At 37.8% G+C, this 19,928-nt stretch overlaps 5 protein-coding genes across 5 annotated transcripts; 2 read left to right on the plus strand and 3 right to left on the minus strand.

The window, feature by feature from the left end:
* Nucleotides 1-881: 881 nt before the first annotated feature.
* ZYRO0C01628g (uncharacterized protein) lies at nucleotides 882-2,486 on the plus strand (the record flags this gene model as incomplete). The annotated part of the gene is made up of 1 exon (XM_002495682.1): nucleotides 882-2,486. One exon carries the CDS (start codon nucleotides 882-884, stop codon nucleotides 2,484-2,486), a length of 1,605 nt encoding a protein of 534 aa, XP_002495727.1.
* A 53-nt stretch (nucleotides 2,487-2,539) lies between these two features.
* Nucleotides 2,540-4,300, minus strand: FOB1 (replication fork barrier binding protein FOB1; the record flags this gene model as incomplete). Its single annotated transcript, XM_002495683.1, has 1 exon — nucleotides 2,540-4,300. One exon carries the CDS (start codon nucleotides 4,298-4,300, stop codon nucleotides 2,540-2,542), a length of 1,761 nt encoding a protein of 586 aa, XP_002495728.1.
* Nucleotides 4,301-4,560: 260 nt separating this feature from the next.
* GAA1 (GPI-anchor transamidase subunit GAA1) lies at nucleotides 4,561-6,270 on the minus strand (the record flags this gene model as incomplete). Its single annotated transcript, XM_002495684.1, has 1 exon — nucleotides 4,561-6,270. The coding sequence occupies one exon, from the start codon at nucleotides 6,268-6,270 to the stop codon at nucleotides 4,561-4,563; it is 1,710 nt and encodes a 569-aa protein (XP_002495729.1).
* Nucleotides 6,271-6,466: 196 nt separating this feature from the next.
* CSF1 (Csf1p) lies at nucleotides 6,467-15,487 on the plus strand (the record flags this gene model as incomplete). The annotated part of the gene is made up of 1 exon (XM_002495685.1): nucleotides 6,467-15,487. The coding sequence occupies one exon, from the start codon at nucleotides 6,467-6,469 to the stop codon at nucleotides 15,485-15,487; it is 9,021 nt and encodes a 3,006-aa protein (XP_002495730.1).
* Nucleotides 15,488-15,547: 60 nt separating this feature from the next.
* On the minus strand, nucleotides 15,548-19,789 carry SMC4 (condensin subunit SMC4; the record flags this gene model as incomplete). The annotated part of the gene is made up of 1 exon (XM_002495686.1): nucleotides 15,548-19,789. One exon carries the CDS (start codon nucleotides 19,787-19,789, stop codon nucleotides 15,548-15,550), a length of 4,242 nt encoding a protein of 1,413 aa, XP_002495731.1.
* Nucleotides 19,790-19,928: the final 139 nt, after the last annotated feature.

Raw genomic sequence — 19,928 nt, forward strand, 5'->3', positions numbered from 1 at the left:
TACTAGATGAGCCTTACAAGGCCGTGTCACTTTTTACCCGGATTTAAATATGACGAAATATCCAAGAACCGAGGGCGGTAAAAGCCTTTGCATTATTGGGTTATATGTTGGATTTGAGTACTTTTAGTGTATCTCATTGAATTCCACGGTGTTGGTTTGGTGATGAGGGAATCTCAGCGGTAGTGCTTCTATTATTTCTGAGAAGTAAGATATATATATATATATATATATATATATATATATATGTAGGAAAATCCAAGAAGAAATTGCATTACAATTCGAGAAAAATGTTTACTGTGCTTTGAATATTTGCTTAATATTCAATATGCTGCTTTATGTTATCTTTGTATATTGCAGGTTCGCTGGAAAGAAATTCACATCTTTTTAGTATTCAAATCAGCAGAACAAGATTATTTCAAGTAGAGTAATCATTGACTACATATTTCAGGCAAGATCATCACTCATATTTTGATATAATTATATAACTGAATTCTTATACCTTGCAAAACCCAGCATTTATTATTTCCTCATATTCTCGTTTGCCTCTTAACGAGGTCTTCCTATAGAATAAATTAGTCAATTTGAAGCCTCAGAAAAAAAAAAAAAAAGATTCCAAGGCATTTCTATAGTTTCAAGAAACAAGTATAGACCTACCAAATCTTCGGTGGCTATTGAGCTTCCTAATTAGCTTTATCTGTTCCAATTTCATTACACTTACTAGCCCTCAGTTGATATCGGTCGGCGCTTGAACTCCGATTGAAAAAATGACCAACTTTAAACCTTATCACCTTTAAAAGATCAACAATTCTTAATAGAATACCATACAACATCATCGAGATCTCTCGTCTCTTCGGAATCACATCAACTCAGTATTCTCGACAATGGTTCTTCTTGCACGTCCCAGGATCTTACTCTCAAGTAGAAGAACTCTACTTCAAGTTGCTCAAAGGTATAAATCTGCACAAACTGAAGCCCATCTCCACCATATTCACTCCAAAGTTTCAAATGTATTAGGTGCTGTTTATCCAGCTGAGAAACTGGGATTAAGTGAAGTTAATGAGAATGTTTTAAAGGCTAAATATGCAGTCAGAGGTGCAATCCCCATGTTAGCAGCGGAATTAAATGCCAAATTGAAAAAGGATCCACACTCTTTGCCTTTTGATAATATTGTCAGTGCAAATATTGGTAATCCTCAACACTTGAAACAAAAACCATTGACTTTCTACAGACAAGTTCTATCACTTTTACAATATCCAGGTCTTTTGGAAGAAAATGAACAAGTTTTGATTGATTCCAAATTGTACCAAAAGGACGCCATTGCGAGAGCTAGAAGGTTGCTCAACGACATTGGTAGTTCCGTTGGTGCCTATTCTACATCTCAAGGTATTCAAGGAATCAGAGAGACCGTCGCTCAATTCATTACCGAAAGAGACGGTGGTGAAAAGGCTTACGCTGAGGACATCTTTTTAACCGCTGGTGCCTCATCAGCAGTTTCTTATCTTTTATCGATCTTGTGCAAAGGTCAAGAGACTGGTGTTTTGATTCCTATTCCTCAGTACCCATTGTACACAGCTTCATTAGCTCTAAACAATTCACATCCATTACCATACTACTTGGATGAAAAATCAGGTTGGTCTACTAACCCTACAGAGATTGAGGATGTGGTTAACAATGCCATTGAACAAAATATCAAACCCTCTGTATTGGTGGTCATTAACCCCGGTAATCCAACAGGTGCGGTCTTATCTGAGGAGGACATTTCTCAAATTTTTGCCATTGCAGCTAAATATGGTATTGTCGTCATTGCCGATGAAGTCTATCAAGAGAATGTCTTTGATGGTGCTGAATTCCATTCCATGAAAAAGATTTTGAGAAAATTACAGAAAAGCAATCCTGGTGTCTTTGATAACGTCCAATTGGCAAGTTTACACTCAACTTCTAAGGGTGTTTCTGGTGAATGTGGTCAAAGAGGTGGATATATGGAAATCACCGGCTTCAATAACGATATCAGACAAGTTATCCTCAAATTAGCTTCCATTTCCCTATGTCCTGTCGTCACAGGCCAAGCATTAGTTGACCTGATGGTATCACCTCCTAAACCAGGTGACGAATCCTACGAATTGGATCAACAAGAGCGTAAATCGATCCATGAAGCCTTAGCCGAAAGAGCTGGTAAGCTACATGCAACTTTCAACTCTTTGGAAGGTATCGAATGTCAAAAGCCAGAAGGTGCAATGTATTTGTTCCCCAGACTATTACTTCCATTCAAAGCTATACAATCCGCTGAACATGAAGGTATGACTCCAGATGCATTCTACTGTAAGAAATTACTAGAAGCCACAGGTATCTGTACTGTACCAGGTTCCGGATTCGGCCAGGAACCAGGTACTTACCATTTGAGAACAACCTTCTTGGCACCAGGTACTGAATGGATTGAAAGATGGGAGAACTTCCACAAGGCCTTTTACGAAGAATACCGTGACTAATCGCTAGATATTATTTAGTATTTCTTTTATGCAACGTACACAAAATAATACTATTACAACTCAATTGATTCATCCATATTCGTAGAAGATTGTAATTTTCTACCCAATAGCTTACGTTTCTTCCTAGGTCCCATCTCTGACATCGATTTATCATCCGCATCATTGGATTTTCTCATTCGTTTGTACCGTTTTTGCTCAACTTCGAGATTGTAATCGGCTAATTCGTCACTGTCGTAAATATAATCATCCCTCACTATAGCTGGTTGCATTTGAACAGTATTTACATGATTATCGTTAGGAATATTAGCTACCATCACTTCAGCAGAATTTTTTAAATGGTTTCGTGCATTCCCCTCTTTCTTTTGTTCAATTGCATCATCGATCGGCTCATCTTCTGGGCGTCTAATATCTGCTTCGTCACTCTCCCCCCGCCGATCTTCACCATCCTCGTCCCTCTGCTCAACGGGCTCAGTTTTTGAAGGGCTAACATCTCCTTCATCAATTCGAACCTGAGTATCATTAGTGTTGTCATTTTCCGCTCGTTCCTCATCTGGGTCACTATGAGTTATATTTTCCTTAACTGCTTCGACGGTTTTATGTTCCTCTTTATTATTCTCCAAAAACAATACACCTTCCCCCAGATGCACGACTTGTTGAGAAGGAGTATCAAGAATAACATCATTTCTTTTCTTCACAAATTTTCTGTTACAATCTGGAACCGATGTAAATAGTAAATCTCCCGGTCTCCCATCTGATGATACATTAATATTTTGATTTATATGGAATGGACCATATTTCAAGCATAAGTTCCAATCTTGTAGACACTCTTCCTTATGAGACCCAAGCAACTCTTTCATATCTTTGATTCCATTGTTATGGAACCGCTGAGAATTTTTAACTCCGAGTCCTAGTTTCAAACTGTAATGTTCTGCAATTTGACCACATAGGTCAAATAAATGTTCCCTATCAATGGTAGTGCTCTCTAAAAAAATCGGGATTCGGGGTAAGCCTAATAAGAATGACGACATTGCTCGAATCATATGCTTTCTTTTGTCGTTCTGCAAAGGTAAAATCCAAACATACCTCGAGAAATAATCTCTAAAATAAAGTAGATGAGAAAACCTGCCTTGTATTTTTTCTCCGTCAAATGGTTCAAACACCTCAATATGGACTCTTTCCAGAGGTAAAAGTTCCCAATAAACATTTTTATGGCGCTTCTTTTGGAAAGGTTTGGCCTTCAGATCAGGATTACATTTGGAACAATAACTAATGGCCGTAACAATATAATCACGAGTAATATTGGCATATGTCTTAACCAAATTTCGATGAATGTTATAAGACGTAACATGATTATTCTGTAAATGAGAACACATTACCAAATGGAACATAGAAGCAGGTTCACATACAATCCTGTCGTCTCTCTTTCGATCACAAACCATACCATTTTCTTCTGAAACAAAATATCTTGAACGTAGATAGTAGTATTCTATTTCAGATGATTCTCCTTTCCACTTGTGACAGCGCTCTAGGTTGGCTATACTCAATGTATCAGATCTGATCAATTCGTAAATCTGTTGTGTCAATTGACCTGCCACAGTACCTTGGAATTGCAGCGATTCTTCGGCACCTTGTTCTAATAAGTTTAAATTCATCCCCAGTTGTAAACAACTCACAAATTTTTGATTCATAGGGGGTACTATAAACTCTCCATTCCGACTTTTCTTGTTGACCTTTTTACGCTTAGGTTCCCCTTCGATCTCATGTTCTTCTTCACTTGCCAATTTTTGTTGAGTAAGAGGTTTTCTCTTAGACATATCGATAACTTAGATTCTAATCTAACTGTACCAATGCCTGTTTGACACCAATGTCCTTATTTAATGAATTGATCTAGTTTAAAGTTTGGTTAACTTCAATGTTTACTATAGAGCGATCCAGAAAAATTTCCACGCTGCAAGGAATGACGATGATCTACAGAGTATTGATGTATCTTAAATAGCTTTTGGGAGGTCCTGTGGCGGCTCGTTTGCCTTTTAATAAAATTTAGGGAATCTTGAAATAAACTATATACGTTACTTTACTGTTCCTTCTTTGATGTAGCCACAGGGTCCAAGTTTGTGCTACTACAAGCCGATAATGCTATCAGGGTCCAGCTGGGCAACCAACCTAGACATAATACGAACCAGGTCCAGCATCCTAAATCTTGCCATGCTGATATCAACTTTTGTAACAATTGAGGATGTGGTTTTACGATGAAGAAGGAAACTAACGGATTGGAGATGATTAGAAGCGCATACTTCTTAAAAGTCAAACTTCTCTGAGTGCCCACAGCAGTCATGGGGAATGCTAGAATACCAACCACAAATGCTAGGGTGAAATTGACCATCATTAAGGAAGTTACCACAAGACTCATGTAGAGGAATGCATACATCTGTAATCTATGGGACAGCGGCTCTGTAATAGTCCATAATCTTCCAGCCGCTAATGGGAGCAATAACATGACCACAATAAAAGCCACTAAGAGAATTGTTGAGGGAACGTAGAGGAACAATTGCGAAAACACAAAGGATACCAATATGCTAACTAACCAAAACAGTAGGGCCTTTAAATTGTAGTGAGAGTAGAACGATAAATTGCTGTATTGGTTAGCGAGCAAAGAGTTCAAAGATGCTAATGCAAAACCAGCAGTGAGGACAACAGTTGCGGGTAGATAACTACTGATGGATACGAAATAACGAGGAGCAACTAGCATGTAGAAGAAATAGGACTGGTGGAATTTTTCTAAAAGATTGTTTATGGATCTGAACATTGCTTCTGGAATACGACCAAAAGTTGTAATGTCATTGTTTCCTCCCTCTTTACCATGTGCCTTAATGGTCACAGATTGAATTCTCCAGCCGCTGAAAGCTTCATTGCCTTGTAGTGGTTCCAACCCTGCGAATGCATCACGGTAGATACCACAAAGCAAAATCTTGAGACGAGACCAATAAGATTCATCATTGATGGACTCAGGCGTCATACCATGTAGTGACACATGGACACCTTCATGTTCAGTGATAGAAACGGCAATGTTAACAAGGTCTAAGTTGGGCAGTTCACCGTTTAATCCACCATAACTGATTTCGGCGTAATCAAAATAATCGTTTGTGCCAGGATAGTCTAACACTATTGCAGCTTCAATCGATCCACCAGTAAGATCCAGTGACGTGTGGTATGCCTGTACCCAAGATCTCAAAGCCACGTTGGGATTCTCACTAAATACTATGATAATATTTTTGGACCACACTGGCCAACGTGAAAAGAATCTCGAAAGTGATATACCTAGAGAGGCACCACCAACATTCAAATCCCCCTCAGCATTGTACCATGGAACAGCCAAAAGGATCGCTTCAGTACCGTCACCCCTTTCAGCATGTAAAATCCCATAGAGTGAATCTCCGTATTCCTCATTGTTGTATATGGAAGTCTTGGCTCCAAACTCTTGTAACCATTCTGCCATCTGTTCATTTCTCTCATTATTGCTGATCTCACCAAAATGCTCAATTTGAGACCTGTAACCTCTCAAGATATTCCATTCACTTTCTCTAAAATAAGAATAAGCTTGTGATGGCATCAATGCATTCTCTGAAATATAAGTACGCCTGAATTGACCCTCTATCGGAAGCGTCGCCAGCCAAAGTGAACTAATCATGGCACATATCATAGAAACTAGGGGTAAAAGAGCTATGATTTTTGGGACTAGCCCCATTTCTACTACCCTCCGTTGCAATTGTTCAATCAATGCCATTAAATCACCCCTTTTCACTTCTTATAATTTCAACTTGTCTTTTGTTCCCATAGACTTTTGACATCAAAACGATGAACTTGACTTTCAACAAAGCACTTTGCTTCTGCAAGGACAAAAGAATTGATCGATAAAAAAGCATTAAAAAGAAGCGAACTATCCTTCGAGAGGTTGCTTGTTAGAGATTTGGAAGCCCATAATGGATGGCCGTTCCCCTTTTCAGAAGGTTTCGCTGGATAGAACGAGGAATTTTAGTTGGGTCTTCCTCGTAGATTGGGTTTTAACATGCATAGTGACACTAACGGTTATCTTCTACTTGGGCAGGATATTTGGTTTTCTTCTCACGTTCATACTCGAATGGGTTGTTTGGAAACGTTGCAAGGTCAAGATAAACATCGAGTCACTTCGGATAGCCCCTCTGGGCGGCAACATAATGTTTAGAAACCTTTGCATTATTCATAGGGATTATACCATATCATGCTTGGAAGGGACTATCAACTGGAGATACTGGTTGTTTAACTCACGGAAGTCCCAGTACCAAGAGAATTTAGATAACGAAGAAGAAAGACTGGAAAATGGTCAAGAACCTAAAAGCAATAGTGGCCGTAAGCATCCTTGTAGGTTTCTGCTGGCTTGTGAAGGGTTAGAAATTTTTGTTTACAATAAAACGTCATCCTATGAAAATATTATCCATATGTTCTCTAAGGAAGAACGAGCTCAATTTGAAAAGTTTGTGGATGATCAAACCATGACAGAACTTTTCAACGAGTCAGAGCAAGAAAATAAAGTTTTATCAGAAAGTACACCTTCTAGTGTTACGATGGAGACTGTGGGTAGCAATGATAGAAATAATAATGAAGACAGTAATGAAGAAGAAGATGCTGGGAGGAATCAAAATGATGGACAAGCACCTAATAATCTGGAAAATGATGAACTTTTCGAGCAACAGTGCTCAAATCGAAAATCGATGTATATGCGATTTCTTCCAATACAGATTTCCACGCGTCGATTTTCGTTAGTATTAGGTAACCGGTTTACCCCATCCATCCTGGTAGTAAGCGCTAAAAATTCTAAAGGAATAATAGATCTTTGTCCACCAAAGGAAAAATTAGATCTATTTAAAATTAAACTTGAAAAGGAACTTTACGATGTGGACGCATCTGTCAAACAAAATATTGGGTTTGACGATGATATATCGACTAGTTTTAAGTGGACCAGAGGTAGATTATCGAAACTTTGGCAAAAGTTTGCTCGCATATTTCTTCTACCAACATTGGGTCCTAAACATTTACAAACACAAGAAGATATTACGTTTCGTGAAAATTGGAAAGGTTTGTCACTCTATAGGCAAAATATGGAGGAAGATGAATTGGAGAATGTGGACTTCGACTTTGCCAATCATGAATACGCTAGAGTTATTAGTATTTTGAAAAGTGCTAAAATTGTCTTCACATATGAATATGATATACCGGGGCTTGTTCCAAAAGAACCCGAAGAAACTCTGCAGGGGCCGGAAGTCGGTAACAGTGGAGCTCCACCTGAATTTGGTGTAGATATTCAACTCTATGGTGCAAATATATGCTACGGACCTTGGGCAGAAAGACAGTTAAGCTATCTGAGAGCTCTTTTGTCACCAGTTGTGTCTAGAACACCAAAACCTATAAAGACTCTTACACCAGGATCTCAAAGAATTTACACAATTTTCAAAACGTCCATTAGCATCATGGAAGAGTCCACTTGGCGTATCCCCACAAGAGAAAAGAGTAAGGATCAAGAGTTTTTAAGGCATTACGTCGAGACCAAGGAAGAATTCAGACCATTTGGTTGGATCGATCTCAAATTCATGAAAGATTCCTATGGTATTCTCGATACGGTTATTTGTCCCACTGAAGAAGGCTCCCCCAACAATGTTAATTTCCATTTTTCCAACATGGAAATTAGAACAAGTGTCAATCACGAATTACTTTTGAGGGCTAAATCTTTTGACTTTGAGGCTGATATGGGATATCCATTAGGTTGGAATGATCAGGCTAATTGGAATATCAATCTATCTTCGACCCAGTTAGAAATATTCATATTGAGAGAACATATTACTTTGATATCTGACGTCTTTGCAGATTTTTCTTCTGGTGATCCTACGCCATACGAGTTGTTTAGGCCCTTTATTTACAGGATTAATTGGAATTTGGATGGTTACTCTATCTATTTGAATGTGAATGACCATAACATTGTTAATAACCCTCTAGATTTTAACGAGAATTGTTATTTGTCTTTACACGGTGACCATTTAATATTCGATGTGAAGATTCCTCGTCAAACTGTTGCGAATAGATGTACTGAAATCACTTATCATATTTCAACACCTATGTTCAGATTATTACTTAATACACCACCGTGGAATACATTAAATGAATTTATGAAAAACAAGGAAGTGGGGAGATCTTATAATTTCCAAGTTAACGGTTTGTACACAGTTTTCTCTGAACTAGATATCGATAACGTTGACACAATCTCAGTAGAATGCTCTAGTTTTGGCACCACACTACACTGTTACGGATTTGTGGTTCGATACTTGATGAATGTTAAGATGAATTATTTCGGTGATTTTTCTCATTTCGTCACCGCTGAAGAATACACGAATGCCAACCATACTGAAGAGCCGAAGAATGAGAATTTGGGAGATGAACATTCTGGATTTAACATATCTTCTACTGAAGATGTTGAAACTGATAGAACTAATCCTGAAGGAAGGCCAGCGAATAAGGGAATCCCTATGCCTAAACGTTCAGAGCTTAAGAGGACGGAAAATGAAATGGATATCTGGTTTGTGTTTTCTGTATGGGAAGGTGCCTTAATCCTACCCGAAACAATTTACAACTCAGACCCTTGCATAGCATTGCATTTCAATGAATTAGAGGTCGATTTAAGAAGTACGAATTATTATATGGATCTTCTGGCAACCATGAATAATACTGAATTAAAAAGATATGTTTCGCGACATCCTCATGATTTATTTGAATGTGTCCGAAAGGACAATGGGCGACAAGAAAAAAGCCATGGCTATCTCTCCAGTTTGACGATCCATGGCCATAGAATGTATGGGCTGCCACCCACTGAACCGACATACTTTTGTCAATGGGGAGTTGACATAGATCGCCTGGAAATTAATTCAGATTTAGAGTTTGCTAAAGGATTTTTGACATGCTTTAGCAAGATTGGGTTTGGATTCAAAAATCTCGAAAACATTTTGCTGTATGAGACTAATACCCTCTTTGATATGACTTCCGTTACTGTTCGTGTAAAGGAATTGAAATTTATGATGAATGATGCTGATACGAGTTCCAGAAGTGTTCTACATGCCAAAAAAATAACATTCACTGCCATAGATTTTGAAAATGAAGCTTATTCTCAACGTGTGGATTTCAAATTTCCAGATATTAACTTTCTCATATTTGAATTGGATGAAAATCAGAAGGAGGGTAGATTCCTCTTGCATTTGAAGACGCAGTTAAATTTCACTGATTTCATACAAAATCAAGCTTTTGCAGACCATAGGTACAGACAGCGAGAATACATCACATTGCATGATTCAGCGTATTACAGATGTTCCTTTCTGCTTCCTTGTTTTTTTCAAGAATCTGTGCTCTACAAAGAACTGCTCGGAAGTATTTCTCCCTCTGCAACTTTACCCCCCTTGCCGCTACCTGTTTTAGCAGAAACGATAGATTATATTATTGAAGATTGTCTGGGTGAATATGCACCTACTGTTAAACCTGACGATTCTTCATCATCCGATACTAGTGAAGGCCAAAGGACACCTTTAACAAATGAAGACACAAGATTCCAAGCGAATTCCGGGTTCTTTTCTCCACACATGCCACATAATCCTCCCAACAATCGCGATCGCTATAACAATTACGTGCTTGATGTTGAATACGTTAATTTAGAGGTTAAGCCTTCAGTTACTGGAGTTCTCCTAAATTATCTTAAAAAGTTTTACACGGAAGACACCACCGATATCATTGACAAGAACGAGATTGCAATTGTGAAAAAGTTGGGAAATCTTCAGTACGGTGCGTCTTTTGTGACTACTTCGAGGTTGCATGTTAAAGATCTCCATTTTCTATATGATTTTGAAGAGGGAAGTGGCGTTGAATTGGCACTGAATAGCTTTGATTTTGACTTAAGAAGAAAAACCATTGAAAATGAAGATGAGAAAGTAATATTGGAAAAAACCATGTTTTCAAATATTCACACTCTCAGAATATCTCTTTTGGAAGCCCATCCTTCCAGCATCAGCATGAAACCAGCAGCATTACAGCTTTCGATAGAAGATTTAGAATTATGGTCCTCCACCGTAGATGAAAATGTAAACTCGGTAAATGTGACCTCATTTGGCTTTACCTTGGATGAATCCCAATTAGAACGAATTTCAGGCTACTTATTTGGGCAGATTAAAGTACTTCGGGATACAATAACATCTGCTAAAGAATTGGAAAATTTGAGAAAGAAAACTCAAAAGGACTTAATATGCGATTTGACATCTGCAAGTGAGTATTATCAAATTAGCCATGATCCATATGTAATTACAAAGCCTGCTTTTATCATGAGACTATCAGAAGGCCATGTTAGGGAGAATCGGAGTTGGAGAATCATTACTCGTCTCCGCCATATTTTGACCTATTTGCCGAATGATTGGCGTACCGCTGATCACCTCGTAACCGTACAAGACTCTGAGAATCCTAATGTTCCTCAGAGAGATGAGGATATTTTCGTTTCAGTTTTCTCAAACTGGAGAAACTGGGACTTGTCTGATATTACAAGATCCTACATCTACAAAAAGATTTTTCTTCCACAGAATGAGGATAGCTTCAAAAAAGAATTAAGGACAGTATTGAAGATCAATTTTCAATCATTTTTCTTTACTGTATTGATTTCAGGCTATGAAGTGGCTCGTAGCACGATATTCACAAGAACTAATATTATAGTTGATGTTCTGCCTCCTTCGGTTAACACAAGTTCTGAGAATCTTTTCAAACAAGAGAAAGTTATCACTTTGACGGCTAATATGGGCGCAATAAAAGGTGAATGGGGTGAGGAAGTTTTCAAGTTGAAGGAGTTGTTTTCGAAATTTAGTGAGAATGAGCTTGATGATCTTTCTAATTTGGGATCCATCTCAAGATCTGCTTCCATTTCAGGTTTTGGCTCCCAAATGGACCGTCTTGAATCAAGTCGTGCATCTGGTCCCGGAGACCGTTTCAGAAACCTTAAGATTTTTGCCACTATGATATTTGAAAGATGTGATTTGCATTTTGTCGTGGGAGATACGAGATTGACAAACAGAATCATTAACGGGAAAAATAGCATGTTGCTTGAAAATTCAAAAGAGAATACACCACCTGCATTGTCAGCTGTTTTTTTCGCACAGAGACATGAAATTTGGTTAAAGCACTCTACAAATGTTTTAGCAGAAGTTTTATTAAAGCAACTTCATGTTGCAGCAACGGCTCAGTTGGGAGTTATACCATTTGTTTCCCTCAATTGTCAAGCTACAAATTCATTTATTAGAGCAATGCCAAGCACTGTCGTTTTAAGAAATTCTGTCGAGAAGATTAAAAGGCAGGTAGAAGTTCTAATTCCTCAGTTCAAATCTCATGAAGTAAAAAATTCTTCAGCAGTTACTAAAAAGACGCCACGAATTCCAATCAAATTTGATATCAGGTTCAACTTCACGGACATGAGCTCAGAAATAATGTTGTTATCTCCATTTTATCTGCTGCAAGATGTTAAGCAACTACATATATATGCCAGTGGACATGAGAATATGGAATTAGTGCTTGGATTTTTGGAGTATGACGTCTATTTGAAATCACAACTATCCTCTGAACAGTTTTTCAAGTTCTCGTCGACAGATCTTCAGTTCAAATGCGAGGTTGCAGATGAAGTCGTTCCTGTTGTAGAAGTCCAAATTTCGACATCATTAATGAAGCTCACACTCTGTGAACCGCGGAGGGCGTTGCATAACCTACTTCAAGATGAGCAAACTCTCGTGGAAAGCGTGGACCATATCCAAAAACTTTGGAATTTCCTTCGTTCTGCTTCTGGTGGAAACGATCGATCACCTTCTCGTAACACAAGATGGGCCTTAGATGCTAATTTGAAATATTTCGGTTTACTTGTCCCCGTATCGTCGATCTGTTACATTTTTGAGCTTCATTCTCTCTTTGCCTCCTTAACTAATGCCAATGAACAGTATGAAGAATATGATAGGCATTTTTCTGGGCAAATCGTTGTGGAATCGTGTTATTTGCTGGTGAAGGAATTATCCTTGCCAGCCAATCTCTCAAAAGTATTGGATTTCTCCATAAGGTTTTTGACATCACAAAAAGTTCCAAATTCTTTACAGTCTTATCAAATTGAAAGTTCCTATTTCAGGTTATGTCTATTTCCCGAATTATTAGTGGATATTTTGTGGAGTGTTCACTACTTACAGTCACTCCTTAATCATTTCAAAAAACACCATACACCTTGGTTACCTTACTCATCTAACAAAACTGCGAAATCTGGTGAATCGACTCTCGATTTTAGATCTATTCATATTCTCTCGTATAACTTCTGTGTCGGCTGGCTTTTCGAAGTGGGTGACAATTCAGAACCTGGTTTGATATTAGGGTATGACAGGCTATTCTCAGCTTATGAGAAGCATTTTGGTAAGCTTACTTTAATCGATGGTTACTTGTCTGTTGCCAATGGCAATACTTCTGATACATTCTATTCTCAAAAAAGTGAGAAGGATAGTTACACAAGGACATACCTATCAAATATGCAAATATTCTATTGGTTGAAGGGTGAAAACCTACTAAAGGATTTATTTGTTCGTTTTCATGGTGAAGTCATAGATGTCAGATTTTTGTCAACTTCCTTCAAACTGGTAGAAAAGACGCTTCACTCTATTAAGCGCTTTAATGAAATGAAGAAAGCTAAGATCAAGCAGACAGGGTCTTCTACTAAGAGTAAATTGAATATGGAAGCGGCCTCAAATACACTTGCCCCATTCCTTGCTCACATTAGAACCATCAATTCACAGTTGAACTTTGCAGGTGGTGTGTTTAAAGTTTATTCGCCGACTGAACTTGACAGTAAAGCAGAACCTTTGTTGGAGATAAAATCACCAGGTGTGCAAATGGCTATTAATTATGAGTTTAATGAGACAAGAGAGAAATCACATTGCATCAGGTTCTTTACGACGATTGAACCTACCCATAACATGCTCTTTGCTAAATGTGCGCCGCTATTAAGTGATTTCAATCACAATATTAAGAATATGATCCGTAATTTGAGTTCTGAGGATAAATCTCATCCTTCTAAGCCAGTTACAGATAGCATCGATTATAAGAGCTTGTTAAATCCCTATGATATTGCATTTGAAATTGCCTCAGGAAAACAGAAGTTGAGTTTTAGCTGCGAGCCTAAGGCTAAGGTCCAATTAGATGCAGGTTTCAACTCATTCTTATTCAGAGTAACTACAGACAAGGTGGATTCAGTTGAACCCTTTAACGTTTCCTTCTCCATGGATAAAATTGAATCTTCAGTACGACACATTTTTTCGAGGGATTCAAGTGCTGCATTTATGTTGGATTATATCGACATTGTCATGATGTTTACCTATCCTAATGTGTATGGTGTTGCACTAGTGTCTGATATGAATATTTATTGTAATATGAAGCAAAGGCAGAATTTGAATATCTTCCTCGATATTTGGAGACTGAGTAATCGGGGACGTACGAAACCAAGCGAAAATAAAGCCGAAGACAAGAGCGATGCTAAGAAATCTCTCTCTCCTCCATTTTCTCCATCTTCTAACGATTCTCGTAAGGTTTTTCCATGGTCTTTCACGATCATTTTTACCAACATGGGAGGTGTTGTTGATTTAGGACCTTCTTTGGGTGTTCTCACTTTAGGTTTAGAACAGGTCTGGATCACTACTAAGCATCAAGGTGATCAAAAAAGAACTTGGCATACTTTTGCCCATGGAATTACGGTGAATTCTGAAGGTAGATTGAGTGGAATGTTTGAGCTCGACCAGGCTAGCAGTGTTTCCGAAATTTCCTGGCCAGAGGAGGATCTATTAAGAGTTGGTCCATTGATATCAGTATCAATGGCCATTAACAGAATGTCCATAAAGTCAGCATTTGATTACCATATGTTCTTGATTGGATCCATGAAGAGTGTAAAAGTACATCTTCATAATGAATCTGACACTTATGCGATTTTACCAGATTTATTACAGGTTTCTTTGGAATTCGAATCCATAGTCCTTTGTGCAACTGCTTTGACAGCAGCTAATGCATTGGATATTTACAACACGATCATGCGTATGCAACAAGACAACAGAATATCATATATTGAAACTTTGAAAGAATCGAATATTTCTGCTTCTTCTACATCAGTTGCTTACGAGGAGGTTCTGAACTCTCTGAACTTGTTGAGAACCGACATGTCCGTTATTGTTAAAGAGCTCAAAGTTCATATTTCACCTATGTCTTTGTTTGATGCAGAGGTGTTAGTGGTGTCAGTTAGAGATGTTAATGCACGTTCAGAAACCCAATCAGGCGAGAAATTAAAGACCGAACTTCAACTTCAAATATCAGACGTGAATGCCTCGTTATCTTCATCGAAAGAAGAATTGGATGAGGAAACGGTTTCCAAGATTGCTGTCGATGATTATATGCTGTATGCTTCCAAGTTTTCTGGTGGAACTATCATAAAATTACCTCAACTGCTGGTCAGTATGACAACTTGGCAGCAGCAAAGCAGCCCTGTGCTTGAATATTTGTTCACCTGCAAATTCTTTGACAAGATTTCTATGAAATGGAACCTAGGCCCGGTTAATTTTATCAAAGAAATGTGGGCCACGCATGTGAGGTCGCTAGCGGTACGTCGTACACAACTGGGAAATTCCAGTCCAGAGTTAGAAGTAGCAAATGAATCTGACAAAGAAGATACAGTGAAATCTAAATTTATTTATGTGCCACTTGATGAACCATATATTGAGATGCCTCAAATTAAAGATTTGGGTGATGCTACTCCGCCACTGGAATGGTTTGGTGTCCATAGGAAGAATCTTCCTGCTGCGACTCACCAGACCGCTGTGCTTTTGATTCAAAAGTTAGTTCATACTGCTGAAAAGGAATATGCGAAACTTCAACAACGGGCCTAAGCATTAAATAATTTATGAACATATTAAATCATTAATTAGTTAGCTAAGTGAATTTCTTTATCAAGATACACTTACGAAGTCTATGTTTTTTATTGTGGCGCTCTTTGTCTTGTTATCTCTTTTGTAGATTCCGACTAACTGTTGAGCAAGTTCAAACATGTTGTTCCTCAATGATATGACGATAAATTGAGCATTCTTCGTACGTTCTTTGATATAGTTTGCCACAATTGAAACATTTCTGAAATCCAAGGCTGCATCAATCTCATCCATCACATATAAGGGCGTTGGCTTATACTTGTGTAGTGCAAACACTAAAGCCAACGAGCTTAATGTTTTCTCACCACCAGACAAGTTCGTAATGTTTCTCCAACTTTTTTTTGGCGGCATAACACTAAACGTTACACCCTCAGAAAAAGGATCAAGTGTATCCACTAATTCTAGTTCAGCGTTCCCCCCCATCGTAATCATTTGATACATCTCCTTCAATGTCATTGAAATAATTCCAAAGCCTTGCATAAATTCATCAAATCTCTTTTTCTTCAACTCATCTAACTTTTCCTTGACCTTATTTCGTTCTTCAACCGCTTGATTCAAGTCTAGTCTTCTGCTTTTGAATTCTATCAATCTTCTTGCATACTCCTCCAAGACGTCAATATCGGCATTGGAAGCATCAAGGAAATTCTGTAAATCTTCAATTTCTTTTTCTAATTCTTCAATTTCAATTTCATGAAGTTCGTCCTCAGAAAATTGTGTTAGACCTCTGTCAGAATATTCCCCACCGTCTTCCACATCCATTTGATTATCCCCTTGTTTTTCAGCATCTTGAACTTGGTCCTGTGCATCCAAATCTTTGTTTTCGTCTTTTCCTTCTCCAACAGATGATTCAGATTCTTCAACATCAGAAACTGGATTCTCGGAGGGATCTGATGCATTATTAGATTCGTCTTTCAAATCATGAAGGATTTGGGTTACATCCCTAATCTTTAAGTCACCTAGTTTCTCTTCGTAATGCTTAATTTCTTTTTTGAGGTGAAAGGACAGAGAGTTCAGCTTTTCCAATTCATTCTTCATTTCCATTTCAAAGGACTTGAAGATTGCAATATCCTCGTTTATATCATTTAATTTATCTTCCAAAGTTCTTGATTCTTCGATTAAACCCTCTTTGGTATGCTGGACAGATGTTACGGATTCATGTACTTTATTTAAGGAATCCTGTAGGCCTTCGATTGTGGTTTTTAGAGTCTGAATTTCCTGATTAAAATTTTCTAAATCTCTGCTTGTCTCAAGCTTCATTTTGTGTGATTTGTTTATTTCATTTTCAGTTTTCTTAATAACAGATCTTTCTTTCTTCTGTTTAGAAACGACGATATCAATTCTCTGGATCACAGAATCTACTTTAGAGCTTTGGATTTTCAATTCAGCACCTCCTATCTCCATAATCTCATTTTTGAGGGTTTCTATTCGATGTTTTTTGCTTTTGGTTTGGTTTTGAATTGACTTGAATTCATCTTTCAATGACTGGACATGTTGAATGGTTTCTCTCAATTCTACATTATTATCCTGAGTAGCTGAATATGCCCTCTCGCTCTCAAGCATCTGTATTTCTTTGATCTTGATTTCACTGTTCCAAGATTCTATTTCCATTGTTAATTGAGAAATGTTATTTTCGATAGCAGGTTCCTTCTCTTTTAAATCTTTCAATTGTTCTTCCATCTGATAGATGGTATCGCTTGCCACTTGAAAGTTCTTTTCTCTTTCTACCAAATTAACTTCAAGTTGAGCAACTTCCTCTGAGCTATAAATTTCAATATCTTCAGTTTTGTTACGATTAATTTGCATAAGTCCACGAGAAACGCGACTACCACCTCCACTCATAGTACCTGAAATGTCTATCAAATTCCCATCGAGGGTAACAACTCTAAACCTTTTTTTACCATATGCAACCCTATTGGCTTGCTTTAGATCATTCGCAACTAATGTATTTCCCAAAACACTGAAGAAGGCAGAGGAAAATTTTGGATCTTTGGGATGAATCAAGTCGAACAGCCTGGGGACTGATTCTGGTGTATTGATGCTGTCCAAGTTAAATTTTCGAAGCTTATCCAACAGTATGAATCTTGCGTACCCCAATTTATTCTTACGTAGATATTCAATACATTGTTGCCCACATTCTACGGTTTCGACAACAATATCTTCCAAACGGGGGCAGGCAGTTGAAATTGCGACATCATATTTCTCATCTATTACTCCCAGATCCCCCAATCTCCCATGAAAGCCGCTGATACGACCCGATTTTTGCAGTCTCGATAGTGCTGTTAGGACTTTACTTTTGTTTTCAGCATTGGAAAGAGCAGAACGAGCGTCAAGGGCCTTTTGCCTTTGAGTATTTAAAATATTTTGCATTTCTTTCAAACGGATTCTTGCATTCAAGCACTCTTTTTCCCCTGTGGAAATTTCTTCTTTAACTGATTTATGTTGAGAGTGTAAGGAATCTAGTTCTTTAGAACCTTGAAGAATCTGTTGCTTTCGAGTCTCTATCTCTTGCTTGAACTGATCGATTTCTTGAGCTAGTTTGGCCTCGGCTTCCTTAATTAAAGATATTTGAGACTCTGCAAGTTGAATTTGGGTTTTTTTCTCTTGTAACTGTGCATTCCAGGGTTCCAATTCCTTTTCCAGCTGTGCAATTTCTAAAGAGATACCATTTGTCTTATCCTTTAGAGAAAATTTAATCTTTTCTAATTTCATCTTTTCGACCTCTGTTTGTTCGTTAAGCTCTTTCAAAGAATTCTCGTAATCCACTTGGAGTTGTTTGAGCTCTGATAATCTAGCCTCTGAACTAGATATGGAACGGTCCATTGAAGACAAAGTCTTTTCAGCTTTATCTCTTTTCTTTTCGAAATTTTTAATCTTCTCCTCATTTAGAACATTTTTGCCATCTAGTTCTCTCTTCTTACCTAGCAGTTGTTTTTCCTCATTGTTGCAGTTCTTTAATTTACTTTCCAGTTCATCCCCAAATGCTCTCAACTTGTCCAATTCCTTTTTCACTGAAGCATTTTTATCACTTTCCTTTTCTAATTTTTGGTTTAAATTGGTAATTTTATCCAATGTGTTTTTCAGTTTCATATTACTGTTTAAAATGTGATATTGATACAGTTTTGATTTGGATACCGTCAATTTTCTTTCATTCTCTAAAAACAACAATGCCTCTTCCTTACCGTTCTCCAGCGAATTCTTTTCACGATCAACAATTTGGAATCTATTTTCCTTTTCAATGCAAATATCATTGAGCGATTCCATATCAGCTAAATTTTTTTCGATTAAAGGTTTATATTTAGCGGTACCAATAATATCTTCCAAATATTCTAATAATCCATCTTCGCCTTCCCTTTCAGCCTTAGACTTCATCTGTGCGATATTTTCCACTTCACCTTGTAGAATCAAAAATCTTTTATGATCCAAATCTACCCCTTCCTTTTTCAAAAGTTTTGTCACTTCACCATAATTTGTCTCTTGGTCATTGACATAGTATTTAGAAGTGTTGTTTCTAAATGCCTTTCTCGTAACGACTAAATTCGGTTTCTCTTCATCGATCCTCGTTTCACCAGAAGGTTCATCTATCACGTATTTAAAATGAACTTCTACTGAACATGATGGCAACGACGGGTATTCCTCAGACTTGTGAATTAAATCTGATAGTCTATCCTGTCTCATTTTGTTAGCACGAAATCCAAATACAAATAACATGGAATCGATGACATTAGATTTACCAGAACCATTGGGCCCTACCACTGCCGAAAAACTGGTGTTAAAAGGGCCAACAACTTGACGGCCTGCATATGATTTGAAATCTTGTAAGATCAATTGATCGATACAAAGCCTTGTGTGTCTAGCTTGATTTTGTTGAGCATCATAAATCTTCTGAAGTTCTAATCGACTATTCTTTAAAGGAGAAATTTGTATTAGTTCCAATTTCCTTGTAGGTGATCTACCAGGAGATCTAGGTGGTGATTGTGAGTAAGTTTTTGATCCTCTTCCTCTGGACGAAGTTGCAGGTGGTTGTAATGGGGGCACTTGCAAAGAAGATGAAGATATTGATTGTGATGAGTGGGCATAACGATTATCACCATTCCCTACAACTAATTTCCTGGGGGTCTTAGCATGGGCAAAGGTGTTTTGAGATGATGATGTTGTGGGAAGAGACAAGTTTTCACCTTGATCCAAGTCGACGGTAGGATGTTTGCCATCAATTTGATTTAATCCATCAACCTTCTGTCTTTTACTCAATGAATCATCATCATCCATGGTGGTTCAAAAACTCCTTGTCACCTTCGATGTATCTTTTACCACTGTTATTGGCGTCTCAACTGTTCTTGTTTATGGTTTTCAGTTGTTTGAAAGCTCATCGCGATGAGTTCAGCTATATGGTAAATGCTGAATGGAA

This window comes from Zygosaccharomyces rouxii (genome assembly GCF_000026365.1).
Source record: "Zygosaccharomyces rouxii strain CBS732 chromosome C complete sequence".
NCBI lineage: Eukaryota > Fungi > Ascomycota > Saccharomycetes > Saccharomycetales > Saccharomycetaceae > Zygosaccharomyces > Zygosaccharomyces rouxii.